Raw genomic sequence first — 19928 nt, forward strand, 5'->3', positions numbered from 1 at the left:
AAAAAAAGCGTTTTTCAATATTATAGTTCGGCAACGGCGCAACTGAGCGCCACCATTTTGGGCGTCTTAAGAGAATTTCTCCGTGTTCAAGTCCTCCGTTTCAGCTAGCTCCTCCATCTCAGTAATAAGCATACAAAAAGCACATGTTTGAAGTTCAATTCAAGGCCTCTGATTGGCTGCTTCTGCCGTGATGCTCGCTTCGGGATCGTCGTCTGCTGCTTGGCGTCGCGAGGTCGTGGCTGTCGAAAGTTGCGCTACTTACCTAGTGACGCGTTCGCACTCGTTCTGTGTTCACGGGTCGACGATAATTTAGAACGCTTTAGTTTGGCAGCTGCAAGCGGAAGCTCAATCATCAGATTACGATAGCGCGCCGCACTCGTCGCGAACCGCAGACGTGCGTGGAACATCGCAGACGTGCAACTGTAATAGCGTTGACTCGGTGGACCCGCTGTTAGAGGTTCTTCTTATCAGCACTTCGGAGCTTACGACGGAGACCACCGCGAGACAACTCTTTGTACTCGCAGTCGAGCATGACATACTTTGAAACATCGGGCACCGCGGCCACGCACATCGCAATCGAGCTTTGTACTCGATGTCGTGGCTAGGCCTAACTCCGCTCACGGTGCCGATGTACGAGACAAATCTGAACTTTGCGGGCAAGAACATCGCGCTAGCGGACATGCGAAAGCGAAGAGCCACGATGTCCTTCGTCGCAAGCAACGAATCGCATCGCCCGCTGGCTCCTCAGAACCGCGGATGGGAATTTTGCACATCGGCACGGCCAAGGTCACCTTGCAGCGACCGCTCGGGAAGCGGTGACAGCAGCAATTTCGCGCGGTCAGCGTCCCAAAACGCAACACCAAGCACGCTGCGCACCGATTTTTGGTCGCTACAGCTAGGCATAGCTGATCATTGACAGATCGGAGATCGGCAGCCTTCGTTCTTAAATCGGTACGTCGATATCCACGGCGCTCTGTTCCCGTCGCGAAAGTATGCTAAGCAATGATTGAAGTCGGAAGTTATTGAATTTGGTATGTCCGTGGTAGAAAAGTCCGCTCTAAGGAGTCCTGAGCACCTTGCTGGCCTGACATTTTAGTCAATTATATCCGAATGTCCGTTGTACCAGATCCGTTATAAACGAAGCTCAATCATGGAACAAATGCGGAGGTCGGCATAACGCCCCAAATTGGTATGTAATATCCGAATGTCTGTTGTAAACAGATCCGTTTGTAACGAGGTTATACTTATGCATTTTTTGCTTGAACTACGAGACATGGGAAATGTACTTTGAGTGAAGGATTCTCCCTGAAAAAGTGACTATGATTGGCTTGATCGGGTAATTATCGACAATTTTAGTTGGAAATTCAATGAGCTTCTTTTGAGTAAGGTGCAATAGCATGAAAACTTTTTTACTGGGGCTAATTTCTAATGTATTTTGACGACATCAGCAAATTATATTTTCCAGATCACTATTTATAGATGTAAGACTACTAAATGAGGTTCAAGCAGTTAGAATCATGGTGTCATCCGCATATAAGTGAGGTTGACAGTGCAAAAGACAGGAAGTTAGGTCATTAATGTAAATAGTGGAGAGTAAAGGGCCTAGTATTGATCCCTGAGGCACTCCCCTATCAATTAATTTAAAGTTATAAAGATGATTAGAAATACCAACAAGCCTGTTCTATGTTAGTTAAGTAACTGTGAATAAAAGACAATGCAGGTCATACTGCACTGACTGGATTTAATTTAGTAATTGAAATATTATGAAGGATTTATTGAAATGCTTTCGGGAGTTCGACACTTTTCGAGTGTAGTCACCTGTGTCAATGTAAGGCGCAATCTTATCAGTGAATGAAAGAAATGCAAGATCGGTAAAGCAGCCTGCACGAAAGACAGGCGTGGCACAAAGAATGTAAGATTTTGTTAAGTACTTTGTTAGACGTTTTTTCAAAGCATTTCTCTGTAACTTTGCTGAACACGAACAGTATTGCAATAGGGCAATAATTAGAAATCAATCCCCTATCACCTTCTTTTAAATACAGGAACTATTTTGGCTCTTTTTAATTCAGATGGAAATGCATCAATAAAATGTTAATTACATGTCAAAAGGGGTGAGCAGTGATATTGGCAACATATTTTAAGCGCACTGGTTGAATTGCTTTACATCATTGGGTATTTTGTCTGGAATGGTAGGATGTAGGGGAAGTGACTGCGGCGGTTGCCTCTCAAGTGTTGCTGTCGGAAAGGGGCTTGTTATTGACTGTTCAGTAATTGTTAGATCCATCCGCGATGGCTGACGGATTTCGGTAGTAGGCACCATTGCAACTTGAATTTTGAGGAATCGGTAATATTAGTAATAAAGGTGTGTGGTCATGCATGCCCCTTTGAATGCAGGCTCCTTGACTCAGGCCATCCGAAATTTTGCCAAGAGCCTCGAGGGCTGGCTGACCTCGGCCATGCAGGGCTGTCCCGAGGACATGGTCAAGATCAAGGTGCTGTGCCCTTTTCTGGTCAGAGATGCGGAATGACAAAGAGTAATTCATAAAAGCCATTTTGTTTGTAACCCTAAGAGAGAATTGCTGGAAGGACTCGTTTTCTTTGAATCCCACAGACAGTTCAAGCAAGTGGCTGATGATGATTATTGGTTATTGCTGAGCACTTTGTGATGGTTGGGAGGCCTTAAACCACCCATTCATTGCACAATTTACATGGTTTGACATCTGGCAGGATGCAATATTACATCGGTTAATGAGACACCTCACCCTATGATGCCTGTATAGAATTTTTCCCAAAGTAGTTTCAAGTACTGGCTAAGTTGGAGAGCTGTAGAACACCTGACAGCTGCGCAGAGGGTTCAATTCTAGCTCAAACCCCAGAGTTTGATTCTTTGCGTCCATCGTGATTTTTCGCTCATTAACACCCATACCTGCCAAATCTCCCAATTTGCCCAGGAGACTCTCGATATCTGACTCGTGTTCCCGATTGTACAATCGCGACCATCCCGATAAACTGCCTTAAACCAATTTCGAAAAAAAGAAGAAAGAAAAAGACTACAGTACCGGTATGGTCGCGAGTAATCGTGAGACGACCGCAGCAGCACCCCATCATGCCCACAGTAACTATGCAGCACACAAGCACTTCTGGCGCTGCCGCACTATGGTTGTTCTAAAGTATGGCTAAGTTTACAAGTGCTCACCAGTGTTGTACTGTGTCAGGTGGACTGACTGGTAGTAGCGCAACCCAGGTATCGCATTTTGAAGTAGTTTCACTTTGCTAAGCACCAAGCGATATCTGCCAAGGCAGCTAGAGTTGTGAGGCGTGTAAAAGGAAAGCTTGCACTGGCCAGCGTGCCGGTGGATTTGGAACTGACGATATGAGTCGATAAGTACTGTGGTAGTAGTGTGTTCAGTGCGAGGCAAGCGACCCACTCAGATCTGCAGAGTTCAAAATTACACGGGCTTTACTAAGCCACGTGCCGCCTCACATGAGCATGGGAAGAAACAAAATAAGCTAACGACCATTGATTGAGATGGGAAGCACTAGGAGGGCTTACTCCGGTGTTTCCGAAGTGAGATAAATTTATATCTGTTGTTTATTGAACTCGAAACTGTCAATATAATCTTTACCAAAATTGCTTTTGTGATCATGAAATCGGCCATTGGCCATATCCATTTCAATTTGTGGAGAAAAGAGCGATATATTTTTGGATGTTCGTGAAATGAAAGAGCAAGTTCCGTGCACCATGCAGTGCTATATTTGTCTCACATGTTCACAACAGCTTAGAAGAACTGAGCGTTGGGCTAGTATAGCGTTGGGCGTTGAGCGTTGGGACTGCGCTCGTCTCATGGTCCTTCCCTTCTTATTCGTGTTTCTTGCGCAAAATGCAATCCGGTTCACAAGAGCCTCGACTACTGATCTGTAGTGAATTCTGAGTATCTTTAAAAAGTGTTGCAGGAACCCCATGAAGTAACCCTTTGAGATCAGTCAATGAGAACTAACAGACAATCAAGCCAAGGAAAATATAGGGGACGTTATTTCTAGTAATTCCGACAATAATATGAAGAAATTTAAGTGGACAAAAAGATAACCTGCCACCGGCAGGTATCTCGGCATGCTGAAAGATGAGTACAGTGAAAGCTCGTTAATTGGGATTTCACGGGACCGGAAAAAACGTCCGAATTAACCGAATGCTGAATTAACGAATGAACAGGAAAAACAATATTTAAATCAAGTTGGAGAAGCATACCTTTATTTGGTGAAGTATTTTGTAATGGTCGTCTGCATTTTCGCGCAGGTTCCGGCTGACATTACAATTTTTCTTGGCTCTTCTAAATGGCCAACAGCACACAAGCTGTTGAAGTGCTCAGGCAAACATCCTCTTATGTCAAAAGCGCCTTCGAGACTTCCTGTGAGGTGCGATGAGGTCACGGCTACATCTCCTCGCATGACCCTTCGTCAGAATTGTGGTCTTCCTGGGTGCCCGTGACATCATTAATAATTTCTTGATCGGTCAGGAGACCAGTCGTGGCGACGCAATCATCAGTCGCGATGTAGTCCTGAAGGGTCACATCTGTGGGAAGGACAGCATCGAAGGTCGGGCAGTCATCGTCAGTGGACTCGGCTGACACCTCGTCGATGCCATCGTCAGCTACTGCCGCATGCTCGGGCCTCACAAAACCGCTGTGCCGAAAACAGTTGCTGATGACTTGCGGAGGAGTGTTTTTCTCTTGTGTTTCCCATTTTCCCTTCTTGCCAACACGACAGCGCAAGGGAAAAGGCGTCTGAGGCGCAGTGGAGCGAAGAAAGAGACGCCGACGTTCGGTGACGCTGCAGTCGCCCCCACCAGTTGATGACGATGGCGATGCCACTCAGGTTTCAGTTTCACTCCAGGGGTGCCAGCGCTGCTTTACCACACTTTTGTGTAAAGGCAGCCATCAGCATTTGTCCGAATTAAGCGGTGCGGAGCTGAATTCTGACGAATTAACGAAGTTTTGGTCACGTAGATTAACATGCACTTTGGCCAGGACCAATAGCGCCGTCCGAATTATCCGAATTTCCGAATTAACGGGTGGCGAATTAACGAGCTTTTACTGTACCAAATCAGACTCAAAGCTGACGCTGTACCATTCTCACCTAGTGCACCTAGACGTATCCCCATCCCATTGTAAGGTGTGGTTCGACAGGAATTTGACAGAATGGAAGCAGAAGGAGTCATTCGTCGAATAGCTAAACCAATCTCTTGGTGCACGGGACCCGTAGTAGTTTCAAATCCTCGGTGGTTACTGACTAGCATTGACCTGACTCGTGTGAATGAGGTTATGCTCCGAGAACGCCACATATTACCGACCGTCGAGGAAGTTCTTGGCCCGATAGGCGACGCAAAAGTTTTTTCTAAGCAAGACGCTACAGCTGGCTTTCACCAGGTCAAGCTCACTCCAGATTCTCAAGAGTTGACAACTTTCATAACGCTTTTTGGTCAATACTGTTTTTGTCACCTGCCATTTGGTATCACATCAGCACCGGAATATTTTCAGAAACAGATGGCAAGGATCCTCGAGGGTTAAGAAGTTGCTGCAAATATGATAGATGACATCCTTGTCTTTGGTCGCAACAAGAACGAGCATGGCGCCTGCTTGAAGCAAGTCCTCTCTCGTCTTTAAAGCCGGAATAACTTTAAACCAAGATAAGTGCTGCTTTGGTGTGTCCGAAGTGCCTTTCTTAGGTGTGGCCATCTCAGCCAATGGTATCAGACCCGATCCAGGCAAACTGGAGGTTATCAAGTCTCTTGAAGCGCATCGCAGAACTTCGCCGACTCCTCGGGATGGTGAACCACCTAGCTAGGTTCCTTCCTAACATCTCCTAGATCACGGCACTCCTGCCTGATCTTCTGAGCAAGAAAACGGCCTGGTCAATGGCACCACAAACAAGAGTCAGCCTTCGGCAAGATCAGACAACTGCTTATAGGATAGGTGCATGGCTAAATATCACCCCTCCTACACCACAATTTTGGCGGATGCCAGTTCTTTCGGAATAGGAGCTGTCTTACTTCCAATGCAACCTTCAGGAGAACGTCAACCAGTGACATTTGCTTCTCGCTCCATGATGACCACAGAACAGAGGTACAGTCAGACAGAGAAGGAAACTCTGGCGGTGACATGGGCAATCATGCGTAGCTTTAACGAGTTCGTACGTGGCAGAAACTTTGCTTTTCAAGCGGACAATCAACGATTAGTCACTCTGTTCAGCAAAATGGAACTGGATATGCTCCCTCCTCATGTGCAAAGGCTGCACGTTGAAGGGGTTCGCTCTATGCACGGCTGGTGCAGAAGCCTAGCTCCGGTCCCAGCCGCAAATAGTCCTACTGTGCACGTGTCAACGTCCCCTTCCCGTAGCGCGAGTCATCGCAGCTACGACGGGTTCGGGCGAATGAGGCAACAGGCTAGAACAACAAACAACACTTTATTGCTACTCTAGCAATAACGCGTAAACGTCGCGTAGAGGGATAGTCCGCTCTAGTAGAAAACAAAGGGTAACGCTTACACCTTCGGTCGATGGTCGGCTCGCGGTTCTTGGGTCGTTTCCCTCGCAGGGCGAGTTCCCTTTCCCGCGAGCCGGGAGGCGAGGATTGGCGCGAGGAGCGGCGGGAAAGAAGGGTTTGCCCGGAAAGGGCGATGGTGCTCCTCTCCTAGTGGCCCCTTGGCTCCCGCCATCAGTTCGTGATCGCGCCAGCCTTAAGGAAAGCAAATGGGCGCGCGTGCTCTCCCACATCCTCCTCCCCTTAAGAGGGGACACTGGTCTTTCAATATGTAAAATCATGAAAAAAATCTGTTTTTTTAAAACAGCATTTTTGTAACATACAGGAATTGCCGCAAGTACTGACCAAGTTTCTTACACCTTGGATTGATATTTTGGCCACAGCATCAATTTATACCACAAGAACAGGCTATATTCTAAATGAAAAAAAAGCACGAAAATGGAGCTCTTGATGCTATGAGGCTGTTGAAGGATGTAGGCTGCAGCAGTATATCCCTGCTGGCTACTAATCATCTAACAAAAAAATTTTTAACATTTTGTGTTGCTTGACGTTCAAAATCGGCATAATTTGCTTTTCTGCATTTTCTCAAAACCTCAGTTTTTGACTCTATGCAACCTTTCGAGAGTGGTCTTTCAGTAACCAAAGCACCTAGAATTGTAATTCTTGTTGCACTACTGAGCTACATGAGTATTGCCCACAGGGGTAGCAGCAGATTTTTGTATTTCAGTTTCAGTGTTTTTTTAATTGTCCGTGCATTAAACAACTAATTAGCCACATCTTTTTTCATTTTTTCATTTTATTTACCCTAAAGGCCCGTTGGGCATTACATAGGGGGGGGGGGTGAATAACTTGGTACAATGAACACAAAAATTGGATACACGAAAAAAGAATACAGCGGTGCTAATAACACTAGTATAATCAATCTTGCATGAAGAAACGTACGAAGGTGAGAATGTGCAAAAAAAAAAATGTTACAGATAATACTGGCAGAAATAGTATATACGATTCACCCACAAACGTGGGAAAAGCAAAGAAGAAGAAAAAATATATACAGAAAACACTTGTAGAAGGAAGTGTGTACAATTCACTAAAAATATATATATGGGAAAAGCGAGCAAAGAAGAGACAAGTATTTCCAGAAAACAATACAACGATTTGGACATATATATGTATACTGAAGCGTGAGATGATTTCTTTGATGGACTTGAATACATCGTAATAAAGCGAGAATGTGTCAGAATCTCTGAGAATGTTGTGGATATGTTAGTGGTTTATGCTAGGCAACAGGAATTTCTTTAGTGCCTCTGAAAATTTATCAGCATTTACTTCTTCAGCTATTGCTCTCGGCAGTTGATTCCACTCCTGGATTGCCAAATGTAGAAAAGAAAAACGAAGTAGAGCAGTACGGGCGAACGGTTGACGAACTTTAAATGAGTGGTCCAAGCGTGGAAACGTTGCATCTGGCGTCGTTAATAATGAGGTATAAGGCATAGGGTTGTGATACAACTTCTGAAAGAATGTTAAACGAGACACCTTCCGTCTACTTTGTAGTGTTGCAAGCTCAAGGCAGTCTTTGATTTTAGATACACTTGAATAGGAAGAATAATCGGAGACGATGAACCTAGCAGCTTTGTTTTGTAATGATTCTAGCCTCCTAATGAAATGTTTGATGAGGACTCCAAATAAATGAACAGTACTCAAGTTTGGATCGGAGTTGTAGGCAAGGAGTTTTGTATCTTTATTAGCTTGGCGAAGTGTGCGACGGAGGAAACCAAGAGTTCGATTTGTTTTACCTAATAACCAGTCAATGTGTGTGTTCCAGTTCAAGTTTGAAGTTAAATGAACACCTAAGTACAGTAGACTCCTGTTAAACGAAAGCTCAAGGGACCAGGAAATCTTGAGGGTTGAATCGCACAAACGAGCAGGGACTAAAAGAACGACAACACACAGAGCGCAACTGCCCAACTGACAGCCATTCAGGAAAATATGTTTCATTTAACAGGAGTTTCGTTTACTGAGAGATGAAAAGGGGTGCAGAATTCAAGCACAAAACCAATCATGTTAGAGGCAGTTGTTCCATTTAAGCAGCAATTTCATTTAAGAGATTTTCGTTTATTGAGAGTCTACTGTATTTAAATGACTCGACCAGTTCAATTACCTCATTATTTATTGTATAGGTGTGCGACACAAAACTATTACAAGTAGTAAACCGCACTAGTTTTGTTTTACTATTGTTAATATTCATGTGCCATTCATGACACCACTCACTCAATAACCTCAAGTCTTTATCTAATTCTTCGCAATCATTATGGTGAGTAACAGCACGATAAATAACGCAATCGTCGGCAAATAGACGAATTTTTGAAGTTACACCGATATGAATATCGTTAATGAAAATTAAGAACAATGTTGGCCCCAATACTGACCCCTGGGGCACACCGGACATGACAGGCTTAAAGTCGGACAGAACGCTTTCAATCAAAACCGCTTGACGCCTGTCGCTTAAATACTCTTGAACCCAATCAATGACCTGGTTGTCTATTTGAAGACTTCTCATTTTATATATCAAGGCCTTTCAAAGTCAATGAAGACTGCATCAGTGTGTGTTAGTTCATGCAAGTTGGTGTGAATTTCAGTAGTTGGTTCAAAAAGCTGTGTCTCACAAGAGCGTCCCCGTTGAAAGCCATGTTGGTTTGAAAATAGAATGTTGTTTTCAGCCATGTATTTCATAATCTGAGAAGACAAAATGTGTTCAAACAGCTTGCAAGTGATAGATGTTAATGATATTGGACGATAATTTTCCATTTGGTTCTTATCACCCTTTTTAAATATCGGCACTACGTGAGCAAGTTTCCAGTCGTCAGGAATTTGGGTTGTATCTAATGATTGTTGAAAAATGAGTGCAAGTGTAAGTGCTGAGTAAACCTTTGTAAGTTTCAGCAATTTTGTGCTGATACCATCGGGGCCAGGACTTGAGTATGATGGCAAACGTTCAATAGCTTTTTCAACTCCATTAGAGGTTATAACTATGCGAGACATTACAGAGGCGTCATAACCGGGTGTACTATTATTGCTCATCCTGTCAACATTCAGGGATTTTTCTTTCACAAAAACGCTACAAAAATATGAATTAAAAGCATGCGACAAATCAGTTGCACTCAAGGAGAACCATCCGGTGAACATATTTGAGGTAATTCCTTCGAAGGCTCAGATATCACTCTCCAAAATTTCTTTAGGTTATCTTTTAGGAAGTTGGGCATATCTGTATCAAAAAATTTGTCTTTAGTATTTTTGATTTTCTGCTTACAAGTGTTCGCCATATCAAAGTATTCAGTACAATCATCTTCTGCTTTGCTGCGTTTTGCTTTTGTGCACAAACGCTTTTTCTTGTTCAGGCAACGCTTGACATCAGCCTTTTTGGAACGTGTATTTCCTGCAGCCTTTTGACATAATTTCGAAACAACGCCCAGTTTTCGTGCACAGATTGGTCAGCATATGTTAACAAAAACTCCGAATAGAACTTTTTCATATCGTTTTCTACCTTATCTATATCGACTTTGGAAAAGTCGTGTATTTCAACAGTCCCGTACTAATACGGGACTGTTGTTTATTGATTTTTGTTTTAATAAGACAGTGAATGACTCTGTGGTCACTGATCTGTTCAAGGACGGTTGCTGTAACTTGATCGGGATGCGTTGTAATTAACAAATCAAGGATCGCATCACCACGCGTGGGCGTATGGATCAATTGCGTCATTTCAAAGAATGATAACATGTCAATGAAATCGTGGCATTCCCGATCTTTACCAGCGTTACTCGATGATGAACATAGCCAATTGATGCCAGGGTAGTTAAAAAATCTCCAGCCATTGCGATATGCGCGTTAAATTTGCTTTGAACGTAAGCAATAACGTCGGTAAGTTCTTCAACAAAGTTTTCATGATAATTAGAAATCTTGAACAGAAAGCTTTGATATGCTGTATAATTCTTAATAGTTTGCACATCAAAAAAGTATTCCTACCCCTGTGAAGCTTATGTTTCCTAGTATCTGGCTATGTGCCTAAATCAAGACTTCGATGAGTAGTGCTTACTCCATTGTTCCTGGAAACAATGCTAATTTTAATTTACTTCGGAACTATTGGACATATTTGAAAAATAATTGCATATATGGAATCAGCAAAGAAAACTAAACAATACTGAGCAGTTTCATTAAATTTGGTAAAGGGAATCTTGATGGTTTTTAAAAACCCACTTCCCCCCTTAAGAAAGCCCTCGGACGACAGAGGCTGCACCATGAGAACATAAAAAAATGTTTTTATTCATCCTCGAGGAAGGCAAGGACGGATCGGTCCAGGTCCGTGCCCTCCTGCGGTTGGCCCTCTGCCGTGGGTGTCGCCGGTGCCCCCACTGGCGTCGCCGCTGCCTCCGAAGTAGCCACCACCGGCCTCGTTGCGGTCTTCGCTGCTGTGCCCACTTGCCTCATGGCTTCCCCAGTCGTCGCCTCCGCCGTCACTGCTGCGGTAGGTCTGGCCTGCTCCTGCAGCCCCATAGTCCGGACTGCGCCTCCTTGGGCACCGTCTCTCTGGTCGTTGGTGCCGATTAAGAGGAGCGACTCAACAAAGTGTTTCGTTCCAGACGGCCTCTCCAGCATTGTTCGGGCTCCTCCGGTCTGGCGGGGCTCGGGGTTTTCCATGGCCATGAGGGAGCATAGGCCATCGGGGTGTCCACACAACCCTGGCACGTCCCGGTGGCTGCAGCCCTGAGGCAACTGGCTCTCCCAGTTAGGTTGGCATTGGTCTTCGGGCCTCTTGTGTGGAGGCCGGGCGGTGATGTGATGGGGTAGCGTGGAAGTGGCGGTGTGATGTACCGGTCGGCCTCCAGTCAGGCGTTCATGCCGATGCTTGCCGGTAGTGGTGGGGCTGCGACAACAACGACGGAATGTGGGTGTGGGCTCGCCTTGAGGAGGCGGTCTCCTCTCCAAGCCATCCCGGCGGCACCTATTTCCCTTTTGGTTATCCAACATGCAGAGTTGTCTCCGCCTGTTTCGCAAGAAGTACCTCGGCTCGGGGCTCTTCACTCAGTTTCGAGCGTTCTCAGCCGCCGCCTGCGGCTTGGAAGGGGTCTGATTGTTGTCCCCATGCTCCTCCCGTGACACGTAGCGTTTCAAGTCACATACGTGCACCGGTCCACCGCTCGGTTTGCCCTTCATGTTCGTAAGCCGATAAACAAGCGAGGAAACCTTCTCTCGCACTCGGTACGGCCCGGACCATTTCGGGCCAGCGAGGCTGCAAACTGTTTGCTAGCATCGCTAAGGACATAATGGCGTCGCAGCACCAGATCGCCCACTTCGTAGTTACGTTCCATGCGAGCGGTCGTACTGCGCCTTCTGTTGTGCCCTAGCAGTGCCAAGATTACTGCGTGCTTTACGTAAAGCTTCCGCTAGCATCTCACGCAGCTGCTGCGTATTCAGCTCGTGCTGATGACGCCACTGGCACTCCACTGCGATCCGCAAGTACCGTCTCCATCGGATTCGGCAGTTCTCTCCCCAGGTTTAGAAAAGAAGGCGCATACCCAGTCGAGCGGTTCACAGTCGATCGCAACGCAAACCGATCTCTGGAAGGTAGGTATCCCAGTCCTTGTGCTTTCAGAGAACGCGATTGACTCGTTCCGTGGGGTTCGACTGAGCATGGTAGGTGGTTGTTTTCTTGTGCTTAATGCCAAGCACGGCGCACCTGTCAACAAACACCTTCGCAGTAAAATAAGACGCGTTGTCTGTTATCAACTGCTCAGGGAACCCAAACCTGGTGAAAATCTTTATCAACTTATCCAAATCACTCGATCCGTCAGCTTTCTAAGGGGGAAAAGTTCTACCCACTTAGTGAAGGGATCCGTGACCCCAGCAAGAATTTGTTTCTGTAGGAGTTGTGGGGCACGGTCCCATTACGTCACATGCCGCGATTTGCCAGGAGTCTGGCTGTTGATCGGCTGCATGAGGCCGGGCGGTCGTCCGCCTCGGGGCTTGACGCTTTGGCACACGTGGCATGAACGGGCGTAACGAATCACATCCCGCTTCATGCCTGGCCAGGTAGCGAGGCGACACAACTTAGCATAAGTCTTAGGGCCGCTCGCATGCCCAGCAATGCACGAGTCATGAAAGTAGCGAAGCAGTGCTCTCTCAACTTGCGCGGTATCGCGACCTCGAATGACTGACTTGTCATCGTCGGATGGATATACCTCAGCTGGACGCCATCAGAATCCAGCAGATAAGAATCCAGCGCGCTCACAGCATTACCAGCTGTTGCCGAGCGCTCCGCACCGACAGCAATACCAGCTGCCCCCGTGTGCGCGGTGGCCTCGCCACCCAGCTCCCGGAGCCCGTCGAACACCTTTCGACAAAACGGATCTTTCTGCTGAGCTTCTAACAGCTCCCTCTGCTGAAAACAATCCCCACACTAACGACAGCCTCTACGTGGTTCACGCTTTGCCTTAACTGACGTTTGTTCTACTGTTTCCGTTAGCGCTACTTCGCTGAGAGTCCGTTCCGGGTCAGTCTCGTGACGGACTAGAGCACGCGATAGTGCGTCGGCCGCGGCATTGTTCTTGCCCTTGCGGTAGCGTACGGTGAAGTTGTAACGCTGCAGAAGCAATGCCCAACGAGCCAGGCGGCCACTTGGTTCATTTAAGTGCCTCAACCACGTGAGCGCATGTGGTCCGTCTCAATAACAAATGCCACTCCATCGATGTAATAGTCAAACTTATGGAGAGCGAAAACTATCGCGAGACACTCTTTCTCTGTTACCGAGTAGTTCCTCTCCCCGGCGTCAACGAACGGCTCGCGAACGCAATCAGTCGGAGGGCACCTCCATGCTCCTGAAGCAAAATTGCTCTAACCCCAGGTCGCTTGCGTCTGTTTGAATCACAAACTCCCTGTTCAAATCGGGTAGCTGCAGTTCAACCGTGTTAGCCAGCAACTTAGTGAGGCGACGCAGTGCGGCCTCCTGCTTGACCCAAGCCCAACGCTCGCCGTTCCGCACGAGCTTTGTCAAAGGCGCCTGCACTGCCGCTCAGTCTGAATTGGCGATAGAAGTTCACCATCCCCAAAAGCGCCTCAGCTCGCCGATTTTTCGGCGACGGATAGCTGACTATCGCTTCAAGCTTACCCTTTTCGGCAAAATGCGACCCTCGTCAAGCGTGAATCCAACAATGTTCGGGTTGCCGCTATCTGAGCTTTGTTCGGGTTCAGAGTGATGCCCGCAGACCTCAGCCTTTCTAGAACGTCTCTTAAGTGGCGCAAGTGCTCCTCGAATGTTTTCGGGCAAACCACTATGTCGTCTAGATATGCGAGGGCGTGCTGCCACTTTGCATCTCCCAAACTTGGTCCATCAGCCTCTGATAAGTAGTGGGAGCCCCCACCAAGCCAAAAGACATTCTCCTGAATTGGAAAAGTCCCCTGTGGCATGTGAAAGCTGACTTCTCTCTTCCCGCTCGTCCATTTCACCTGAAAATATCCACGACTAGCATCGAGCATCGTAAAGTACTTCGCCCCGCCTAGGTTGAACTAACGATGAAATGGATGGAAGAGGGTATGCGTTCTTCGTAACCTCATTCAGCCTGCGGTAGTCTACACAAAGGCGATAAGTATCATTCTTCTTCGGAACTAGAACAACCAGGAAACCCCATGGGCTGTTTGACCTTTCCACCACGCCTGTGTCGATGAGTTCGTCCGAGGCGGCGTCAAGAGCTTTCCGCTTAGCCAAGCTAATCAATCGGGGATTGCATTTCCAAGGTCGTGCGTCACCCGTGTCAATTGTGTGCTTGACCAGCGTAGTGCGGCCCGGGCGGTCAGTGAAAATCGTGTCGTACTCGTACAACAGCGACGACAGCTGCACCCTTTTCTTTCTGGCACGCTGCGTGCCTCTGCCAAAAGCGGGTGCACTGGCCTTCCCTGTACCGCGACACATTGTTCTGGCGGGGTTACTCGCTTTCTCCGCGCGTTTCCTCCTCTCTCACTCGCACTGCTCCGTGCGATTGGCATGCCGTTGTCAATGCGGGTGTTTTCGAGAAAAGCTTTAGCGCGTCTCCGTCGCGCTCTCGGTAACCCCCTTTTGCAATGTCAATGACAATGCCTGACTTGGCGAGAAAGTCTCGACCCAGGATTAGAGGCATTGACAACCCAGGAAGATGGAAGATGGACAAAGCGTTGTCGCCTCACGCGTCTTTCCCAGCGGATCACAAGTCTAGCCGCACCGCTCGATTGTGCTGTGCCCGAAGCAAGGCGGAAGGTGGTTTGCTTTGTCTCAAGTGGATATTGTTCTCGCAGAGATGGTGCAACACCTCGTCCCCAAATAATGAAGCGCTTGCCCCAGTATCCAAAAGTGCTACAAACTTCTTTCGAGCTATCGTTAACTGGATTAACGGTGCGGGCGAGTCTACGGCATCACCTGCGCGACAGACTGTAGGTGCTAGTGATCCAAACGCTTCGGTAGGACTACTGATCGCCGCGCGGTGCCTGACGTGGTTCACCGGCTGCGTCGTCCATTTCCCGAACCGCGTGTTCACTCCTGAACCGGCATGCGGCTGCATTCGCGGGCGATATGCCCCGGTGCACCGCACTGGTAGCAAGGACCACGGAAACCACGCCGGCCCGGGCGCTCGTCGCCGCGATCTAGCGGGCCTCGCTCCGCGTTGCGCCGCTTGTCTGGGCTCGCCTCGACCACGCTCCTGCCGCGGAACGTCACATGCAGGCGCAGCATGGGCCGTACGAAATGCGTAAGCGTAGGGGTCCAAAGCACGGTCTGACAGTTCCCAACCGTGCGGTGCGTGCTCATCAGTGAACGATACTGACGCGTTACCCCTGAACGTCTCTGAACTGACTGCGCCACTGTTCCACGCGCAGCGAGGCTCGAGTGACTGCACTGCGGGTGGAGGCAGGCAATACGCTGGCGCGAGGATGTCCCCTTGTATGCGCTTCGCCTCGGCGGCGAGCTCTTCTAGGTCTGCGAACTTGCATTCCCTGAAGTGCGCCGCAAAAGTCGGCTGCGCTTGCCGTGTAACGTGCTCGACTTTCTCCGCGTTGGTGGCGAGAGGGTTAGCGAGGCGATAAAGTTTGTCCATTGCCCGTATGTACTCCAGCAAGGATTCGTCCGGTGCTGGGTGCATAGCTCCAGCTCCCTCCTCAAACGCCACTCATAATTTGCCGAAAGGAATTTGTCGCCGAAGCTCTCGGAACTCCTCTACCGTGCGGGCGCGATGTCCGGTCAGTCGGAACATCGGGCCGCTTGCTCTGTCAGTGACACCGGGACTACACGTGCGAGAAGTTCGGCGTCGGGAAACCCATTGCCTGCTGATAGTAGAGCAGTCGGTCGAGGTACTCATTCGCACTCCTGCAATCGTAGCCACTGTAGGTAGGCATGTCTACCTTGACACGTGGTCCTGCACTTTGCGAATTGGCCTGCGCTGTGTTTTGCAACGCGCTGGCTAGCTCTGCATAACTGACAGCGCACTCTACAAGAGTACCTCGCTCGAGGGCACACTATTGCCCGAAGACGCGACCACATGTGCGGCTTGTGCCGAAGCAACATGTGGCGGCATCTCACTGTTTGCGTCGCGAGGTGACGGGGCGCCCGGCGTGGCGCTCTCCGTCGTAGGCCTAGTCCCTCCTAACGCGGTCGCTGCAACACCTTAATTGTCCTGCGTGAAACAACCAAAATTTACGCTGTCAGAAAGTCCAAACAATGCCCCCACGTTAGCCATAGGATCAACATTCTGCGACGCGAGATCAGACAACATGAACAAATCCTGGAATTCCGACATGCCCGTTGTCCTACGTTGACGGAGCGTCAGTAGTCGCTCGTGTCCATAAAACTAGCCGCGTTGCGAAATTCGTTAACGTTGGACGCCAGATGAAGGGGCCCGCTCTATGCACGGCTGGTGCAGAAGCCCATCTCCGGTCCCAGCCGCAAATAGTTGTACTGTGCACGTGTTAACGTCCCCTTCCCGTGACGCGAGTCATCGCAGCTACGACGGGTTCGGGCGAATAAGGCAACAGGCTAGAACAACAAACAACACTTTATTGCTACTCTAACAATACCGCGTAAATGTTGCGTAGAGGGATAGTCCGCTCTAGTAGAAAACAAAGGGTTACGCTTACATCTTCGGTCGATGGTCGGCTCGCGGGTCTTGGGGCGGTGAGGTGGTACCTAGCTGGTCACCAGAGCAAGAGAGGCCGTCCCCCGTCTGGTCGGCTGTTTTACCCACCTCCCGTCTCCTTCCCCACTGTGAGGATTGTTTCCCTCGCAGGGCGAGTTTCCTTTCCCGCGAGCCGGGATGCAAGGATTGGCGCGACGAGCGGCTAGAAAGACAGGGTTGCCCGGAAAGGGCGACGGTGCTCCTCGCCTAGTGGCCCCTTGGCTCCCGCCATCAGTTCGCGATCGCGCCTGCCTTAAGGAAAGGAAATGGGCGCGCGTGCTCTCCCACAACGTCAAGCTCATGCACTACCAGTTCACCATGCAGTATGTCCCAGAGAAACCACCAGGAACTGCCGATGCTCTCTCGAGGATACCACCGAAAGTTTCTTCTCCCCTTGACACGGTGGAATTGTTCACAACAGAAGTTGTTAACAATGCATCCTCAACTTTGCCATTAAATCCGGATAACATCGAGACCCCAAAGCACAGCTGGCGAGTGCACATCCCTTATTTGTTTCGCTCAATGTGATTGACCTCACAAAAAGCTGCCCTTACATTTGACGAAGTATACTGCGGTAGCGAACGAGGTCACAGTCTGTGACGGTCTTCTGCTCAAAGGTCCCTGCATCGTGGTTTTTATGGTTTTTACTTTCTTGAGAGCAGCAGTCCTGAACCTGCTGCACGACGGTCATCAAGGTATAAAACGGTGCAGAGCAAAAGCCAGAGATTCAGGATGGTGGCTGAGGATTACGGAAGACATCGAGACCCCAAAGCACGGCTGGCGAGTGCACATCCCTTATTTGTTTCGCTCAACGTGATTGACCTCACAAAAAGCTGCCCTTACATTTGACGAAGTATGCTGCAGTAGCTAACGAGGTCACAGTCTGTGACGGTCTTCTGCTCAAAGGTCCCTGCATCGTGGTTTTTATGGTTTTTACTTTCTTGAGAGCAGCAGTCCTGAACCTGCTGCACGACGGTCATCAAGGTATAAAACGGTGCAGAGCAAAAGCTAGAGATTCAGGATGGTGGCTGGGGATTACGGAAGACATTGAGTCCATGGTAGCCCGATGCGAGCAGTGTGCACGCATGTGCATAAATCCAGTGGAGCCACTTATTTCCACACCCTTGCAAGGTCGCCCATGGGAGGTTCTGAGTATGGATCTCTTCCACAGCAAAGGAGAATGCTTTTGCTCGTTGTGGATTATTACTCTCGCTTCCCTGATGTATTACCCTTCATTCATCAACAGCTTTTGCGATTGTCCAGGTGCTCAGGAGTATATTTGCTTGACATAGTATCCCGGAAGTTGTGAACCAGACAGTGGGCCACTGTTTTCCTCAAGAAGTTTGCCAAGTCGTATGATTCCACCCTCATGACCAGCAGTTCCCATTTTCCTCAGTCAAACGAGGAGAGGCTGAAAGGATGGTCTGCACAGTGAAGGAACTGCTTGGCAAAGTGAGCGACCCACATGTGGCTTTACTCCGCTACAGAGATCCCCCAGGCGTGAATGGTTTCAGTCCCACTAAGCTCCTCATGGGCAGACAACTTGGGACTCGCTTACCGAAGACGAAACAGTTGCTGCAACTGTCTGGGCCTGCTACAGACACAGTGGCCACAAGTGATGCGTCTTACAAGACGAAAAGTGAGCGCAACTTTAACCAGCATCATCAGGGTAGGCCGCTGCCTCTACTCGAGACGGGAGATTGAGTGTGGGTTCAACTACAAGGTGTTTGAGCTACTGCGTTAAAATGAGGGCCAACGACCTCACTGGTATGTCGTAGAGAATGATCAAGATGCAGTCCTGCAGCGTAACCGCCGACACCTGTACAAGTTCTCACAGCAGAATCAGACGGACCCTGCAACTCCTACGGACACAATGCAATGTGCTTCTCCTGCAAGTTCGACGGTGGACATACCAGACACTGCACTGAACGTAGTACCAGACGTCAGCAGTGACCCTAAAGATGATGGTGTTAAAGAACACGTAGTGCCCACCATGTAGTCCCACCAGCCCGTCTGAACTTGTAAGATTATGCTACAAGTTCCTGAAGGAAGGAGGTGTTGTGGTGTCACCTATGTCACCTAGCCAGATGTCGAGGACTGGGACGGGCGTGTTGCAACGCTGACTTGTGCGGACGTGTCCCTGGCTCTGACGCACATGGCGTGCGAGCGAACTCAAACACAACGCTGTGCATGGCAGAAGGCGGTGCACGTGAAGCATCATTTGATGCCCGCTCAATGCAAAAACTTCCATGGTGGCATGTGGCGTGCAACAGTATACAGTCAAACCCACTTATAACGATCCCACATATAACGATCTATCGGTTATAACGACTATATTTGGGTGCACTTACGATTTTCCTATGCTAACCATTGAAGCTGCGTCCAGATATAGCGAACATTTTCCAAAGCCTCCTACTTTTACAGCGAACACTTCGGACACGGTCGCGGTAAAAATATGGCGCATACGAAGCGAAGAAAAGTTAAACGTGCCTTCTAAAGCGTGACAGGGGCGCGCGCTCGCGCGTGCCCCGCTCCAGTTTACTCGCGACTAAGATATCCCAGATCGGCGAGCACCGCACGCAGATTTCGGACGCTGCGAGCGAGGTCGCTCACTACCAGGCATTTCTTCAATGGTAGAATGGCAGTGAGGGAAAAAAATAGTAGGCACCATGAAGCCTCGCGGTCAGATTTCGCACGGTAACCTTTCCTGACGCCGTTCTCTGCAGCTACGACCGCCTGCGATGAACCAAACAATGCCTTGGAACGCAAGAGGTGATAACCGCGATAACTTTCCATCGCGTAAAGGTTCACTGCGTCCCTAAACTCGTCGACGCCACAATGTGCCGCGAAAAGTCGTCCGTCTTTCGGTAACGGCAGAGACCGGTCAAAAGGTGATTACGACTTCCGCGCGATTGCGGCGATGCCTACGCGGATAAGCATCAGAAAAGAGCGAAGGCGAGGTGGCAGCCGTCGATGAACGTGCCATTATGACTTATAGCCGACAACCTTATCACAGTCATCTGTAGATATCTGCTCGGCTGCGCGTGTGGCCTACGCCGTACACAGCGGATTGACGGCGGTACGAGCGCGCCATCCATGCTGCTGTTCGCAAGTTCGCCGCCGCCGCGTCGTGCGAAAGTGCGCGTCGCTTTGTAGAAACGAAAGTAGCTCGCTGCTGTTGCGCGGCGCGGGCAGCGAGAAACGTC

At 48.8% G+C, this 19928-nt stretch overlaps 1 protein-coding gene across 1 annotated transcript in view; it reads left to right on the forward strand.

The window, feature by feature from the left end:
* LOC119377023 (transcription factor RFX3-like) overlaps positions 1-19928 on the forward strand; it is a 258351-nt gene that overhangs the window by 117916 nt on the left and 120507 nt on the right. The window contains 1 exon segment of the mRNA XM_037646658.1: positions 2395-2492. Coding sequence (XP_037502586.1) covers positions 2395-2492 — 98 coding nt within the window.

The sequence above is a fragment of the Rhipicephalus sanguineus genome, unplaced genomic scaffold (genome assembly GCF_013339695.2).
Source record: "Rhipicephalus sanguineus isolate Rsan-2018 unplaced genomic scaffold, BIME_Rsan_1.4 Seq320, whole genome shotgun sequence".
Classification (NCBI taxonomy): Eukaryota; Metazoa; Arthropoda; class Arachnida; order Ixodida; family Ixodidae; genus Rhipicephalus; species Rhipicephalus sanguineus.